General features: G+C 38.3%; 1 protein-coding gene across 5 annotated transcripts in view; it reads left to right on the top strand.

The window, feature by feature from the left end:
• LOC117433411 (signal transducer and activator of transcription 3-like) overlaps nucleotides 1-15,214 on the top strand; it is a 32,457-nt gene that overhangs the window by 2,887 nt on the left and 14,356 nt on the right. For 4 of the 5 annotated variants that reach the window (XM_034055652.3, XM_034055650.3, XM_034055651.3 and 1 more), the window contains exons 2-5: nucleotides 11,825-11,977; nucleotides 13,103-13,247; nucleotides 13,570-13,668; nucleotides 13,845-13,937. In XM_034055652.3, the coding sequence (XP_033911543.1) occupies nucleotides 11,850-11,977; nucleotides 13,103-13,247; nucleotides 13,570-13,668; nucleotides 13,845-13,937 (465 nt within the window). In that variant the 5' untranslated portion in view covers nucleotides 11,825-11,849. Of the gene's footprint in view, nucleotides 1-2,107; nucleotides 2,249-11,824; nucleotides 11,978-13,102; nucleotides 13,248-13,569; nucleotides 13,669-13,844; nucleotides 13,938-15,214 lie in introns of those variants that run through there. The other variant, XM_034055649.3, reaches the window with a different exon arrangement.

The raw sequence follows: 15,214 nt of genomic DNA, 5'->3' as shown, positions 1-15,214 counted from the left end.
TTGAAATGTGTATTCCGTGTTTTTATGCGATTTGTAACTTGCTGTTGGACGCCGTCATAAACAAGCTAATTATAGCTCATGGCCGCCTTCCAATACAAATTTAAAATAAGTATTACAAACCTGTTCAGCCACAGCGGGTAGGTAACAAGATCAGGTGTGTCTTATTAACCTCATAGTAAAACCAGGACCAGATGTGCAGCGGGTGTCTCTCCATCCCTGGTGTAGACACCACATAAGTCTGTTAGTCAACTTTAATAATAGGTTAACTTCTTGACAGTGGGGGGGAAAGAAAATAGACTAAATGAAAAAGTTAGTTTCAAGGACAAACAATCTGTGGATACAAATAAAAGCCCCCCCTGAGATATTTTAGATATTTATTTCATGGGAAGACAGACGTCACATGCTGGAAATTGTATGGATAAAAGTTGTAATGGGCTTCGTTATAATATATTTGCAATTCAAGCAATATAAGGTTTAAATACACAGTATTATTTCAAGGGCATGGATTCTGCAGAAAACCAGGCAGATTTGCTTGTTGTGCAATACAGTGCATTTTCTGTTTACTGAGTGTTTATCTGAAACTGAAAGACCAAAGTACTGTAGTGTGCAAATTTATTAGAACGACTCAAAATGTGGTGTTTATATACTTTATATACAGTACCTACCTGCATGAAAACTAGGTTGTGTTTTAATAGCAGGCACACACCCAGTAATGGGTGGTAGACTTGCCCTGACATACTGGGGTTTAATGCACAATAGGTCAAGATGGATGTGAGTCTCCTGGACTGTATAAATTCAAGATAAATGCCCTCATGTTATATATCAGAGAGTAAGGACTAGCGTAAAATGGAGAGGAAGGCAACATGATGTACTGTACAGCTCTGGCCAAAAGTTTCACATCACCTAGAATTTTAAGATTGAGACATTAATCAATTTTTTAGATCTTTTATTCAACATCATGTAATCAAAAACTACAAAATGATATCACAAAAGTCTACTTGAAACCATAATAGTAATATAGTATTTCAAGTTAGATTTCAAAATGTCACATTTTTCAATTTCAGTTTTTCATTCAGTATATGGCAAACCACAAAACGGTATTCAATTCAATATGTTAATGTAACATTATTCGGCAGGTTTCATTCGACCTTTTATGAAGCAAAATTAGTTAATTCTGTAGGGTGATGCAAACCTTTTGGCCATAGCTGTAAGTGTTTAAGTGGGAGTTGTCCTCATCTCATGTACTTCTCTGAATAAAAAATTGCATTTAAGATATATTAGTTAGTGCAGAAATGTTATTTTTATTGGGGCAAGACATAAAAAAAAAACAGCCAAACTTTTCATTACCTGCAATGGAAACACAGGCACAGAGAAAAAAAAAAAAAAATTGATCAGCACTGTGAAATCAAGAGCGTGATTTTGAGTAAATATGTGTTTTATATAGAGATCTTTAAGTAGAGTAAAATCGAAGGTTAATCCAGATGCAAGTTAACAGCGAATAATTTGCTGTATTCAGAACAGTCTCATCGGCAGGAATATGTTTGCTGTGTGGGGGTTAGAACAGAGGCATGCTGAGATTCTTAGACTCGCCTTTGTGCAACAGCCGTGACCTTGTGTTTTATTCTATACTAGTATGCATTTTAGAGTTGATTTCCTGAAAATGTTTTTATATAATGTACAGGCATGTAGTCTTCCAGAAAGGCAGTGAAATTTACACCATGAAAACTACATGAGCTCCTAAACATGGACTGGTAAAGATCAGCCGTTGAGGCTCCCTCTTTTCTTCCACAATGCAAAACTCTGGATTTGTTTGCACTTTTTTTTGTGCCAAAAGAAACGCAGTCTCAGTATCCTCAGGTATGAGTAATACTAAGCATATGCATAAAGCACTCGATTAATTTAATAGCTGATCTCTAAGTTTAGTCAATGGCTAAATGTTTAACAGCCATGATAACGTGTGTAGAAGTAGACACCCCTACTGTGTGGTTGGAGATCTGTGGTGCCTTGTCTGACCAGTTAGCTTCCAGAGTTCTCAGGAACAGGTTGAGGCGGTTCTTACAGTAAGAAGGCTTTCAGCTGCCAGGAATTAAACATCAGAACGAGAAAGAGAGGAAATCGAGACCTTTACTCAGCCCAGCTTTGTTAGCTTTACATGTTGTCCTTTTGGAATATAAACTGATGAAGAAAGAACGATCTGTTCGTATTAGTAGCGTGCTTATTGATGGTGAAACCAGATTGAAGGTTAACAGTAAGTGTGGAATGTTCATTGGCACAGACAGATGTTTGCTTCATGATGTGTACATGTTTAGATTGATGCAACTGTAGTTTACTGAAATACTAACAAGTATTTTGTGCAGAATATTATTTTTTTTAAGATGGTGGTGGGGGCTTTCTTAAATGCTTAGTTTTTTTTTTTCTATTGAATAGAAACACAAACATAAGTAGTTCCCATCGAAGTCGACAAGTTCCCCCGTCTCAATGAGAGAACCTAAAATATTTTATTTTGTTTTTGGTTCCACTTTCCTGTTGCGTACCACAGATACATTTTTTGGTATTGCTCAAACCAGTTCTTATAAAGTAGATTACATGTGCAGTTTTCGGAACATCAGATGCGTTTTATGTATCGTAGTGTAGATGTCTGAGAGATTTGACTCAAAAGGACTTTAGGCTGGTTTACTGTAGGCTTGCAGGATTTTTTTTCCAGTGCCTTTTGTTGTCATTAAAGGTGTTAACCAGTCATATTAAAACCGTATGATTATCAAATGATGTGTTGATCAGAATGAAATTGAAACTAGAATTTGTGAATTTTCACCAGACAGCTGAAATTCATTTAAACCCTTTATTTCGGTACACATTGGTGCATTTAACTCTCCATGTCTGTTCAAAACCGCATCCTGTTTAATCTTCAAAACAGACATTCAGTATGAATGCGTCTGCCAAGAAGTTAAAGGTTCAGTGGATCACATAAGGTATATATGTATGTGTGATATATATATATATTACACACACAGTGTTTGCTTAAGGACTTACAGATTGAGGGTCAATGTGGCCCCCTCCCAAAATTTTAGGGGGACATTTTCTTCAGTGATGGGGTCAATATGTGAGCCTCTCTGCATGCTCATTGCCAAAGACAATAACAATCAATCTGTTCATGTTTATTTGTTCAATCTATCTGTTCAACTCCAAACTTTTATTTACCACTACACCACTGATAGTAATGTCTGATAAAAAGCGCAGTGGGATACTGGCCTACTTTTCTGTCATTAACAAGAAGCCTAAAAACAACTTTGAGAGGTAAGTTAAATTTCCACAAGGCTACTGCAATACTGTATTTATTAATGATAAATACATAAAAACAGCAGGGATGTAACTGTTACAGTACGTACCGTGCTAAAGTGTACAGTATGTGCATGTTTGTTATATAAATTCATGAAGACCTTTTATTTAGGAGGCTGTGTGGTCCAGTGGTTAAAGAAAAGGGCTTGTAACCAGGAGGTCCCCGGTTCAAATCCCACCTCAGCCACTGAGTCATTGTGTGACCCTGAGCAAGTCACTTAACCTCCTTGTGCTCCGTCTTTGGGGTGAGACATAATTGTAAGTGACTCTGCAGCTGATGCATAGTTCACACACCCTAGTCTCTGTAAGTCGCCTTGGATAAAGGCGTCTGCTAAATAAACCAAATAATAATAAAAAGTAACATTTATTTTGGTTTCGTGACCACTGATTTTATATGCACAATATATAGAAATTACAAAAGCAAATGTGAAAAAAAGAATATTAATGTATTTAACTTTTACTCATTATATACTGTAGGAAGAGGGACATCATTTTTGTTTATATCGTAGTATGTGCTGACCGTGATTTTGCTTCCACGTATGCTTCAAGTTCAAGTTCTTATCTGCTTGCGGGTGTGGGGTTTCGTGCTTAGTAATTATTGGTAGCTGCATTCAGACCTTTGCCTAGCCATGTTATGTAATCTTCCACTTTTTTTTTTTTTTTAATTCAGTAAAAAAGTTTTACTTTGCGAAGCGATAAGACCGATAACAGTAGATGTGAATTTATTGATAAGAAACATAACTTGCACATTACAGGTGGAGCCCCCCTAGTTAATTTCATTTGGAATTTAAACTTGTACAGACAAGCTGTTCAGAAAGACGTGATACTGTATTATCGCTGATTTAATTTCAGAAGTCATAAACTATGTTTCTTTGTTTTGGTGTAAACGGCCTGTGGCGGAGTGTCCCGCCCCTATTTATTATTATTTGTATTTTTGTTTGCGGCGCGGGTAAAAGCGCCGCGTCTTTTGTTATTATATTTAAAAACCCCGTGAGGATGCATGGCTGATCAGCTACTGATTATTTAACTAGCTGACAGTCATGCATCCTTACCAAACGCGTGCAGACTCTGGCCGAGGGATAATAAGATAATTACCAACTAGTTAATCCCTCGGCCAGAGTATATAAACCAGCAGCACTCTGCACTCGGGGTTGAGAGTGTAGAGGAGAGTACGGGAGAGCGGAGAGAGAAAAAGCAACATTAACAAAACAATTGCTAAGACGTGCTGGATTTTCCAGCACGGCACTTACTTGTTTGTTTATTTATTCGTTTGGCCCTCGTGCCCTTTTGTTTGTATTTTGTTTAAATATTTTGTTTATTTATTATTAAATACGCTGAGTGCTTTTGCACTCAGTTTCACCCGTGACGTCACGGACCAGGAAGTAACTGACTCCAAAACAGTGGATGGGCGGGTGAAACTGAGTGCAAAAGCACTCAGCGTATTTAATAATAAATAAACAAAATATTTAAACAAAATACAAACAAAAGGGCACGAGGGCCAAACGAATAAATAAACAAACAAGTAAGTGCCGTGCTGGAAAATCCAGCACGTCTTAGCAATTGTTTTGTTAATGTTGCTTTTTCTCTCTCCGCTCTCCCGTACTCTCCTCTACACTCTCAACCCCGAGTGCAGAGTGCTGCTGGTTTATATACTCTGGCCGAGGGATTAACTAGTTGGTAATTATCTTATTATCCCTCGGCCAGAGTCTGCACGCGTTTGGTAAGGATGCATGACTGTCAGCTAGTTAAATAATCAGTAGCTGATCAGCCATGCATCCTCACGGGGTTTTTAAATATAATAACAAAAGACGCGGCGCTTTTACCCGCGCCGCAAACAAAAATACAAATAATAATAAATAGGGGCGGGACACTCCGCCACACGGCCACATAAATGTAAGTGTAAAACTGTAGGACCAACAGCACTATGGAATACAGCCTGCTGTTTTGAGTGTTGAATCATGTTTTCAGTAATTCCGTTTATAATTTTTTCCTTTTTTTTAACATTAAAACAAAAGTGAAAGCAATGAACTGATATGTATGTGCATACAAATAAAAAACAGTGCTTCACTTGTTTGAATCAGTTTTACATTTAATGTACTTGTATAACACCAGTACTGCTGTCAGATGTGCTTTCCAGAGTGACGTTTTTTACAGTGTGACACTCAGGTTTGGGGCTATCAGAAAAATACTCATTTTTAAATAAACCTTTAGAGTGCAATATATGTACGTGTATTGCTGTTTTTGTAAACATCTGAACGCTCATTAATACATTACCTTTTAACTGTTGTTGAAACGATGTGTGTTCCAGCACTTTTTTTGGGTGGGGGGGGGGGGGGGGGGGCCTGGAGTACTGGATTTACTGTTACCTTCAGCAACACCCCTGGAATAAACATTCTGATGTTGCTAACGCCTAAATCTACAAGCTAAAAATGCAGCCTGTCGTGGCTTAAATTATGTAAATCATAAAAAGCCGATTTCAAGAACAAATCTGAAGAAACTCTGTACTTCTAGAACTGAGTGAAAAAGATCTAGTAACTTGCTCTTAAAGTATGGTTCAAGTACAGTTTTTCTTTCATAGACGAGGAAACGAAAACACCGCTAATCTCCGTAAAAATAACTGTTGTACTTCCCTATGGCAATGGCCGTGAATATGTCACTCAAACATCAGCATTGCAGACCAGAAATCACCAAGGTGGTCTTAAGACAGTCCCAATACCTGATATACGAATGTACTCGCAGCCAGATTTCGGAAATTGTCCTGTAAAAAGCTTTAAGTGGTACGTATGTTTCCAAACTTCACCCAGAACAGCCAAGGCTTTTTCAAAATCCATGTAAAGTGATGCTGGAGTTGAAGACAGGCACGTTATTTCAGTTTCTGGACACAAGAGCGAACTCGGTCTCAAGCATTACGTGACAAACACGGATGCAATGCAAAAAAGGGGAAATAAATACATTTCTTCGCGCAAGTCTTCAGGAACAAGTCCCCCCCTGCTGTGACAGCGATGCTAATAATACCTTTCCTACACCAAATCAGAGCAACTGTTTCAACAATTCAGTTACTGACGACGCTTCAGGACACTTACATGCTAGTGCTGCAAGCTTTACGGGATGTACATTTGTTTTTAATAAATAGTTTTTTTATTATTTTTTATTATTATTAGTTTATTTAGCGGACGCCTTTATCCAAGGCGACTTACAGAGACTAGGGTGTGTGAACTATGCATCAGCTGCAGAGTCACTTACAATTACGTCTCACCCGAAAGATGGAACACAAGCAGGTTAAGTGATTTGCTCAGGGTCACACAATGAGTCAGTGACTGAGGTGGGATTTGAACCGGGGATCTCCTGGTTACAAGCCCTTTTTTTTTGTCAGAGTTTTGTCACATTACGGTCGATCCTGGACCAAACCATTTTTAGACGGAGAAGGGGGGGTTTGAATGTTATATTTAACAAAAGTAAAAGTTATTTTCACTGTAAAGATATTTGTGTGTCTAAGTGTGATTTATAATACTGTTTATTGGTATTGCGTCTGGGGAGGGGGACACACGGGCACGTTAAGAGAAATTCAGCGGGACATTTTATTTCAGGGGGCCATTGGCACAGTGGCACAGCCTAGCGCGAACACTGTGTGTGTGTGTATGTCTAATATATATATATATATATATATATATATATATATATATATATATAAACAAACATGCCCAGAAGAATTATAAACAAGAATACAAGAACTACACGAGGCTAGCATCAAAGCGGGTTAGAAAATAAATATACCACTGCACAGGCAATTGAAGTCAATGGGATCAAGCTTGAAGAAGTCAGTAACTATACTTAGGACAGTTAGTTTCGGCAATGGAGAACCAATTGTGCGAAATCAACAGAAGAGCAAAAATGCGCTGGAGTGCCTTTGGAAGATTAAGCATGGTTCTGAAAGGGAAACTACCCTTATGCCTAAAGAGGAAAGTCTTCAACCAATGCGTGCTGCCAGTGCTAAACCTGGACCCTCAATGCAAAAATGACTCAAATTACAATAGACTCAATGGAGTATGGAAAGATGCTGCTGGGAATAACAATAAGAGACAGGAAAAGAAAGGAATGGATAAGAGCGCAAACAAAAGTATGCAATGTTATAATAAGAGTGAAAAAACTGAAATGACAGTGGGCCGGACATGTAGCAACAAGAACAGACCATCGCTGGACCAAAGAGATACTCGACTGGATCCCAAGAGATATAAAGCAACCAAGAAGACCTCCAGGGAGATGGCAGGTTGAAATTAGGAAACACGCCGGAGCAATGTGGATGAGGGACGCAGCAGACAGGCTTTTGTGGAAGAACCTTGGGGAGGCCTTCATCCACCAGTGGATTGAAAAAGGCTGATGATGATATAATTGTGACAGGTTAAGGGGAGTTAACGCATCTTCTGTACAGGGCAATGCAAATCTGACTACCTGGAAAGTACTAGGCTTTGCGGTCTCTCTTTATTTGTTTTAAAACAGCAGTATCTTTTGTGGCTTCCAATGCATCCATTTCTCTGTGGCTTTGGTAGCAAATGGTTTTGTAACTTTATGCAATATAGGCCTATTTGTTTTACAGCTTGTTCTAAATGTTTTGAATTTCTGATTGACTGGTGATCTTGTTAAGTTCTGGATACAGAATTGTCCTGTAATGTATAAAAAAAAAAAAAAAAAGATTTTATAATAGTTTCCTGGTGGCAGGTGCACCCTTCCCCCAGAGGGCCACTTCCTTTAAGCCTTGGGCCAAAACACTGCTTTCAGTTTTCAATTACAGTGGTTCTGAAACCTTTTTGGAAATGCAAAAAATGATTGTATTTGTCCTTGCTCTCATCTAAATACAGTAGATCTCTACCAAGTTTGAATTTGTTTTCTTTTAAAAGATAGTTAAGAAAAATGAATGAAGGTGTATTCCATAGAGAAGTTATTGAAATATCCCCCTCATGTTATTTCAACCCTTTTTGATTGCAGGGTGTCAACAATAACAGATGCTTTGTCAATTCAATTAAGCATTAATGTTTTCTTGTTTACTGGCACAATTGTGGGGGGGTTGCCAACGTATAAACATTTAAAAGCAATGTCACAACAACTTGTATAGGCTTTTATTTTAGACCGTTGACTGGAGTTTTTGTATCAGGATTCCCAAGTCCGATAGAATGTCCCCACCACTTTACCCACTCATACTGTACCGTATGCATTTACTTTCATGTGGTCTGTATTACTGTAATGATAAAAGGAAGTAAAGACAAGGTGCTGGGGGTCTTATGAAACTAAAACTGTCTAATTTAGAAAGGTTATAGCTAATGTGGTGATCGTCACATTCACAGTTTTAAAAGACACTTCTGCAACCATGTATGTATTTCTATTTATTTATTTTTAATATCGTCCCTTACTAGTAAATAAAGCCCCCAGTTTACCATGCCTTTCAGGTAGTGTATAATTGCACTCCTTAGTTTTGCTATGCTTGGAGATTGAACATATCTCCACCCCTTCAAAAGAGGACTTTTCTGCCATTAACCAGCCAGCTGCTTCCCTAATGACCGTGACATGCTTTGCAGCCAGTTATACACCAGAATGACCTAGGAAATGCAGGTGTAATAGACTACAGTGACTGGAAGTAAGGCTTGCAAACGATATGGTACCAGCTACTTTTTTTTTACATATTTAGTTTTCTCAAGGATCTCGGATTTATCCCATTTTGGATCTCATTACATACCACCAAGTGGTATCAAGTTTAACCTTCTCCTTTTATAAATGTGCATACTTCTGTATTTCCTAATAAGAGGTCCACATTCTTTAGCCCAGCTATTCTTTTGGAGATTAATGAGATAGCAGGTTTAGTTCAGTTTACCGCAACATCCCTGAGTTTGCTGTGTATATTCTACTTTGTTTTGTTTGTTTGTTTGTTTGTTTGTTTGTTTCAGGGTAAATTGAAAACAGGAAGTTGCTGAGCTAAAGCTTTTGAGGTTTAACACTAGAACCGTCACGGCAGTCATTTTGACGAATTGAGGTTTTCAAATTGAAATTACTCTGCGTGTCTGAAAGTTATGCGGTTGTCCGTTTTGACTTTTCCTAAATACATGTATATAAATACCCTGACGTCGTTTTGAAAGGCAGGATCACGAAAATAAGGACGTTTATAATCCCCCACACCTAGAACTGCCAGAGCAGTCATTTTTGACTGCTTTTTGCAATACATGTTTTTATTTTGAATAGAACCTACAATATTCTGTTTTATTTTTATACACAAGCCTGTTGTTATCTCTACTGGACCTGGCAGCCATCAATTCCTTCATTTTGTACAGGGAATGCACCGGGTAAAATATCGGCGAGAGATTTCATCTTGAAGCTAGCTACAGTGCTTCGGCAGAAACATTTCAATCGGAAAACTACAGAGCAGCAGAGTGCTGCAGCTCAACCTGGATAACGTGCTACACCGAGGGACATACGCAAGACAAAACATGTTACTTAAGTTTTAAATTAAAAACTACTTTCGTTTTTACAGTTTTGTACGTATATACCTGTTTACACACTTTTTTAAAAATGTTTAATTATAGTTTTTCATTTCTTTGAAGTAGTGCTTGATATGTGGTAAGTTAGAAAATAAACCCTTTTATGTTTGATTGTTCATTTAAATATAGCGTTTCAGCTGTGCAGATGTTTGATATGATGTGCTTGAATAAAACTTTTGAGTTGTATCCAATAGTTTGTCTTTCATTTTAATATTGATGTCGTTTTAAAATGTAACCGTCATAATGACTGCCTGCGGGGGTTTTAGGTATGAGTATAACCGCGGCGGTTCTAGTGTTAAATTATGCAATGACATATCGGCGTAGTAGCTAATCAGTATTACCAGCTTCTAGGATATCTTGAAGAAATAATAAGAAGGATTGGGAGGGAGGAATCCAAGATATAATAAATATCTAGATATAATTGGCATGTTTGACAGTCTCAACAAAAAATATTTAATATATAAAATCTATATAGAAATCACTGCACAACATTTCCAGCAAGTTGGTTTAAGCAAGGCATTTCAGAATGACGTGCTTGCCTTTTTTCTGTCCCATGAGATTCCGAGTCGCTGTAAAGCAGCACAACGCATTTTTGACCCAGATGGTGTTCCGTAGAGAACTGTGTGCGCATGCATAATCTGGTTTCTTTACTTTTCGCTGTCCTGCAACTTTTAAACCGAGGCTCAAGAGCTGCTGTGTTGACCCTGTGTTGTGTGTGTGTGTGTGTTTTTAATCTATTAATCTTGGATATCACATGCAGCTCTTTTTTTCATTTGCCATTTTTTGAAACTGTCGCTCAACTTCTGGTGAGGCGGTAAAGAAGTGCAAGCTATTGTAATTTGTCGTGAATACGAACATCTGTTTTTTGAATCCGCTTACGTCAAAAAATATTTGTTTGGATATTTGCCCCAGCACTAATTTGTAGAATATAACACACACTTTTACAGATCATTTCTGCGTGTTCTATACAACATGCACTTCATACACATGGTGTAATACGAGGGAGCTCAGTCATGCACATTATATACAGGGTACTAGGGATGTGTTTTTGGTACATTTTTATGAACATTTAAATGCTATGCAGGTGTCGACGTTTAAACATTTAAACCATATCTACATAAACGCACACTCTTTATATTACATTCTGATGTATATTGACAGCCCTGGTTACTATTTTCTAAGCAAAGAATGTAAAACGTATTCATAGTTGACAAATGATACATCAAAGATTATTATTATTTTTTTTTAAACAAATGATTTGTGTAAAAGTGTATTGGTAAATTAAAGCCTATACATAATTTATTTACACTTGTGCATTCTCTGAATTATTGGGGGGAAAAAAAACAACTTCCTTTTAAAAGCGTGTTTTGCGTATTCATAGGCATGTAATAGCTAAATAAATGTCAGTTGCCATCTAGAGCGTTCTGTTGGTTATGGGATGTTTGCTTTTTACTGCCATCAGTAACTCCATCCACAGTAGTTTGGTGAAATTTGTCACGTGACCAGTTATACATCTAGCACAGGCGTCTCCAACCCTGGCCCTGGAGAGCCCCTCTCCAGCAGGTTTTATAGGTGTCTTTACATCATCAGTGGCTAAAGATCTGGAACACCTGTTAATCCTGACTATAAGCCAGTAATTGGTTCAATTAAGTAACAGAGATTGGTTGAAACGAAAACCAGAAGCCCCAGTAGCTCTCCAGGACCAGGGTTGGAGACCCCTGATCTAGCATAATATTCAATGTTTAACCACTTCTTTTAGAGTTTATCCATTTTAAACATTTAAAATTCCCATCCCTACAGGGCATCTATCGTTTGTCAATTCGCACTGATTGTTTTTCTTTTCTTTATCTTGTGGGTCTTGCCTTACTGTTTCGTTTCCTGGTTTTGCTTTTAAATATATTAATGGGAACTGATGTATGCACCCAGTTAACTTCCTTGAGATAACAGGAACATTGTATCTTCAGGTTCCCCCCGAGCTATTAGTCCATAATGGCGCAGTGGAATCAGTTGCAGCAGCTGGATCCCAGACATCTGGAACAGCTTTATCACCTCTACAGTGACAGCTTTCCAATGGAGCTCAGGCAGTTCCTGGCCCCCTGGATCGAGAGCCAAGACTGGTAGGTATAGGAGGCCTGACCCAAACATGTCTGTGTCCAGTGGGAGCAACACTTTACAGTGGCCATGCCCAACATCCTAAAGCTGAAGGAACATGAAACCACTTTGTGGCTTGGAACTTGGTTACAGGAGGCTGGGTTTCAGGCCGCTGCATGGCACACCAGGGGAGACTGAGGCGACTTTGCTGTATCAATCCCAAACTAGGTATCCTGGAACCAGGTTTCAAGTGGCTTTATGTCCCCTCAGCTTTAAGGTGTTAGACAGAGGTTGAAATTAACCAAATGTTAAGAACAAAAATTGCCTGAAGACTCAGTTAAAGCTAAAATTAAATTAATGGTGGGATGGAGAGGAATTTGCCATTCAGTAGAATGCAAAGTTGTTGGCCCTTAACAACAGTAAGTCTGCATGGATGCAAATCCAAATCCTTAAACCCATTGCATTTTGACTAACAGAGAGCAGTATGCATAGAGGTGGCCTATTAATTAAATATCTGTTTCCTGCATCTGTTCTGTGTCACCCAGCTGGTATCTCTCGAAACCAAAGTGCAGACTTCAAATATGCAAATTTCAGTGGTTCTAGCTAAGTCTTGTTTACTCTTAAACGGAACAAAAAATGATAACGCAGCTAGGGAAAAGGGCAGCGGAAATATGACCATGTTATCATCTTGGATAATTCTTTGTAACAGAAGACATTCGAAGCATCACTGAGCGTTTAGGTCAGTCATTTTGGCTTTTTTGTTTTTTTTCCTCCTAAAGTTTTAAATCTCCTTTTTATCCTTTTTTTATTACCATAGTACTTCAAGTTAAACAATAATCAAAAAGTTATGACTTGAGGACCATGTTACTGGATCCCCCAGCTAATGCACTACTAATATGTCATTGTAAGATCTAGCTTGTTGTAGATGTATTATTTGCACTTACTGTGAACTACGCTGTATTTAAATCTTTAATCTTGCATAGTAACCTTGTACTGCCCTGTAACACCTGTAACTCGCCTTGGGGAAAGGCGTCTGCCAAATAAATACATAATAATAATGTCCTATTTCCCTATGTAATTTAAATCTTGTGTAATGCAATTATTTTCAGGTGTGTAGTATCTGTTCACTTTTTTTTTTTTTTTTTAAACAGGACTTTTGCAGCCAACAAAGAATCGCATGCTACGCTGGTGTTTCACAATCTGCTTGGGGAGATTGATCAGCAGTATAGCCGCTTTCTGCAAGAGAACAACGTGCTTTACCAGCACAACCTCCGGAGGATAAAGCAGCATCTACAGGTGCACACTTTTACTCATTCACTTTGCTGTTACAGGTGCAGGTTTTCAATGCTTTTGAATATTTCGATATTAATTGAATTAAAGCAGTTGTATAATATTGCATTGTACCCCTAAAAATCCCCCCCCCCCCCCCCCCCAAAAAAAAAAAAAGCACTTCTGCAGAATGTGTTCTGTTTATTTGGCTAATGGGAATGCCTGCTGTTCAGCCAACCCAGTAAACTTGCAACTGTAAAAAAGCAAATTGCATTTGTTACTTCTTGTGAATGTAAGCTTGGTCATAAACGTAACCTGAACGTAAACCTGTAATGCTATTGACCCCCAGAGCAAGTACCTTGAAAAGCCAATGGAAATCGCGAGGATCGTGGCTCGCTGTCTGTGGGAGGAGTCTCGGTTGCTGCAAACTGCTACAACCGCAACTCAGGTAGGAACTGCAGCGTGGTAATGAAGCAGAAACAGTGCTGATGCTTTTGATTGAGCGTTTTATATGCATTGTATATGATGGATTGAAAACTTAATGTGAGCGTGTGTGGGTTACCTTCTGTGCGGGATCCAAATGAAGGGTGTGTGTTAATTAACAAATGTACTTTTATTAAACAGGATGGGCAGGCCCCACATCACACAGGCACAGTGGTGACCGAAAAACAGCAGATGCTGGAACAGCACTTGCAGGATGTGAGAAAGAGAGTGCAGGTACGGTTTGTTTTTCACTGAAAACAGTGTATGCATGGTTTTCCCCTTAAATCCAGCCGAATTTTATCAAAATTCACACTTCACTCTTTTTTTTATAGATTTGTCTGCCTAAACTGGATTTGTTTGTGCATGGTTTATATCAGGGGTGTCAAACATACAGCCCGCGGGCTGGAATATCGTGGAATATCATTTTTTGATTCAATAGAATACCAGACCTGTAAACTCTCTGTCATTTGCTGGGACTCCCGTTTTTTGGACAATTCTCCCAGGACAGATTTTATTTCCCTTATTTTGCTCAAAACTCTACTGTTAAACCCCTTTATGTCAGCAAACTTTTAATTTCTGCAAACGTAATGTAGTGTCTGTGGTTACTGCAATTCCTGTCCGTACCTAGTAGGATTTAGGACCCATGGGAGCCCTGTGACATGCATGCATTCAGTGCATGAGGCAAGCTCACATACTTGACTTTACTATGGCTTTGCATGCAATAGGCCACCCCGGTAAAGAAACAAATATTGTTGCAAATTCATGCAATGCTGAAAAAAGGCACATTTTCTGTGAACTATGCAGGACTGATTTTTAATGATGGGAGCAAGAATTAATAACTTTCGTTGCCAGAGGAAAAACAGAGATCAGGAAAGTTACATATGCAGAGACCTTTTACATGTTGTGACCAGTTCAGCAAATCTGTAGTAGACATGCTCCCAGACTCACAAATTGCAAATTATTCTGCAGGAAAATTCAGATTGATTTGATATGTGTTTTATATACAGTACTAGTGTGTTCATTTAAAATAGAAGATAGTTGACAATTAAATGTTACTGACAGTGGTATTATTGATTTGCCACATATGTGCAGTGTAATGAATAATGGTGCAATACCACCATTGTGTATTTTGGCTTTTTTTGTTTTAATGACGAATTTAGGTTTTTTTTTATATTTTTTATAAAGTAGGTGCCATAGCTCGTCCTTTTTTAGGTTTGTTGTGTGATGAAAGTAACCACGCCAGCTGTGTATGTATGCCTTGCTGTTGTGCAAAATCAACTACACTGGCCCTGTTTACAAAGTATTGTGGCTGCTGCCAAATCAGCTGCCTACAACTACACTACAATAAGAACCACAGGGGCCCAGAGAGAATTTGATTGTGAAGCGTGTCATGCCTGTTTTTCTGTTTTGATAGTTTTCCTTTTTTTAAAAGCAATTAGAAGGAGCTGGGGTATGGGGTGCAGGTAAATAAAATTGCAAAAAAATCACAAAAATATAAAATGGATATGGAT

The sequence above is a fragment of the Acipenser ruthenus genome, chromosome 33, assembly GCF_902713425.1.
Source record: "Acipenser ruthenus chromosome 33, fAciRut3.2 maternal haplotype, whole genome shotgun sequence".
Lineage (NCBI taxonomy): Eukaryota > Metazoa > Chordata > Actinopteri > Acipenseriformes > Acipenseridae > Acipenser > Acipenser ruthenus.
This window is presented reverse-complemented; position numbering and strand designations above follow the sequence as displayed.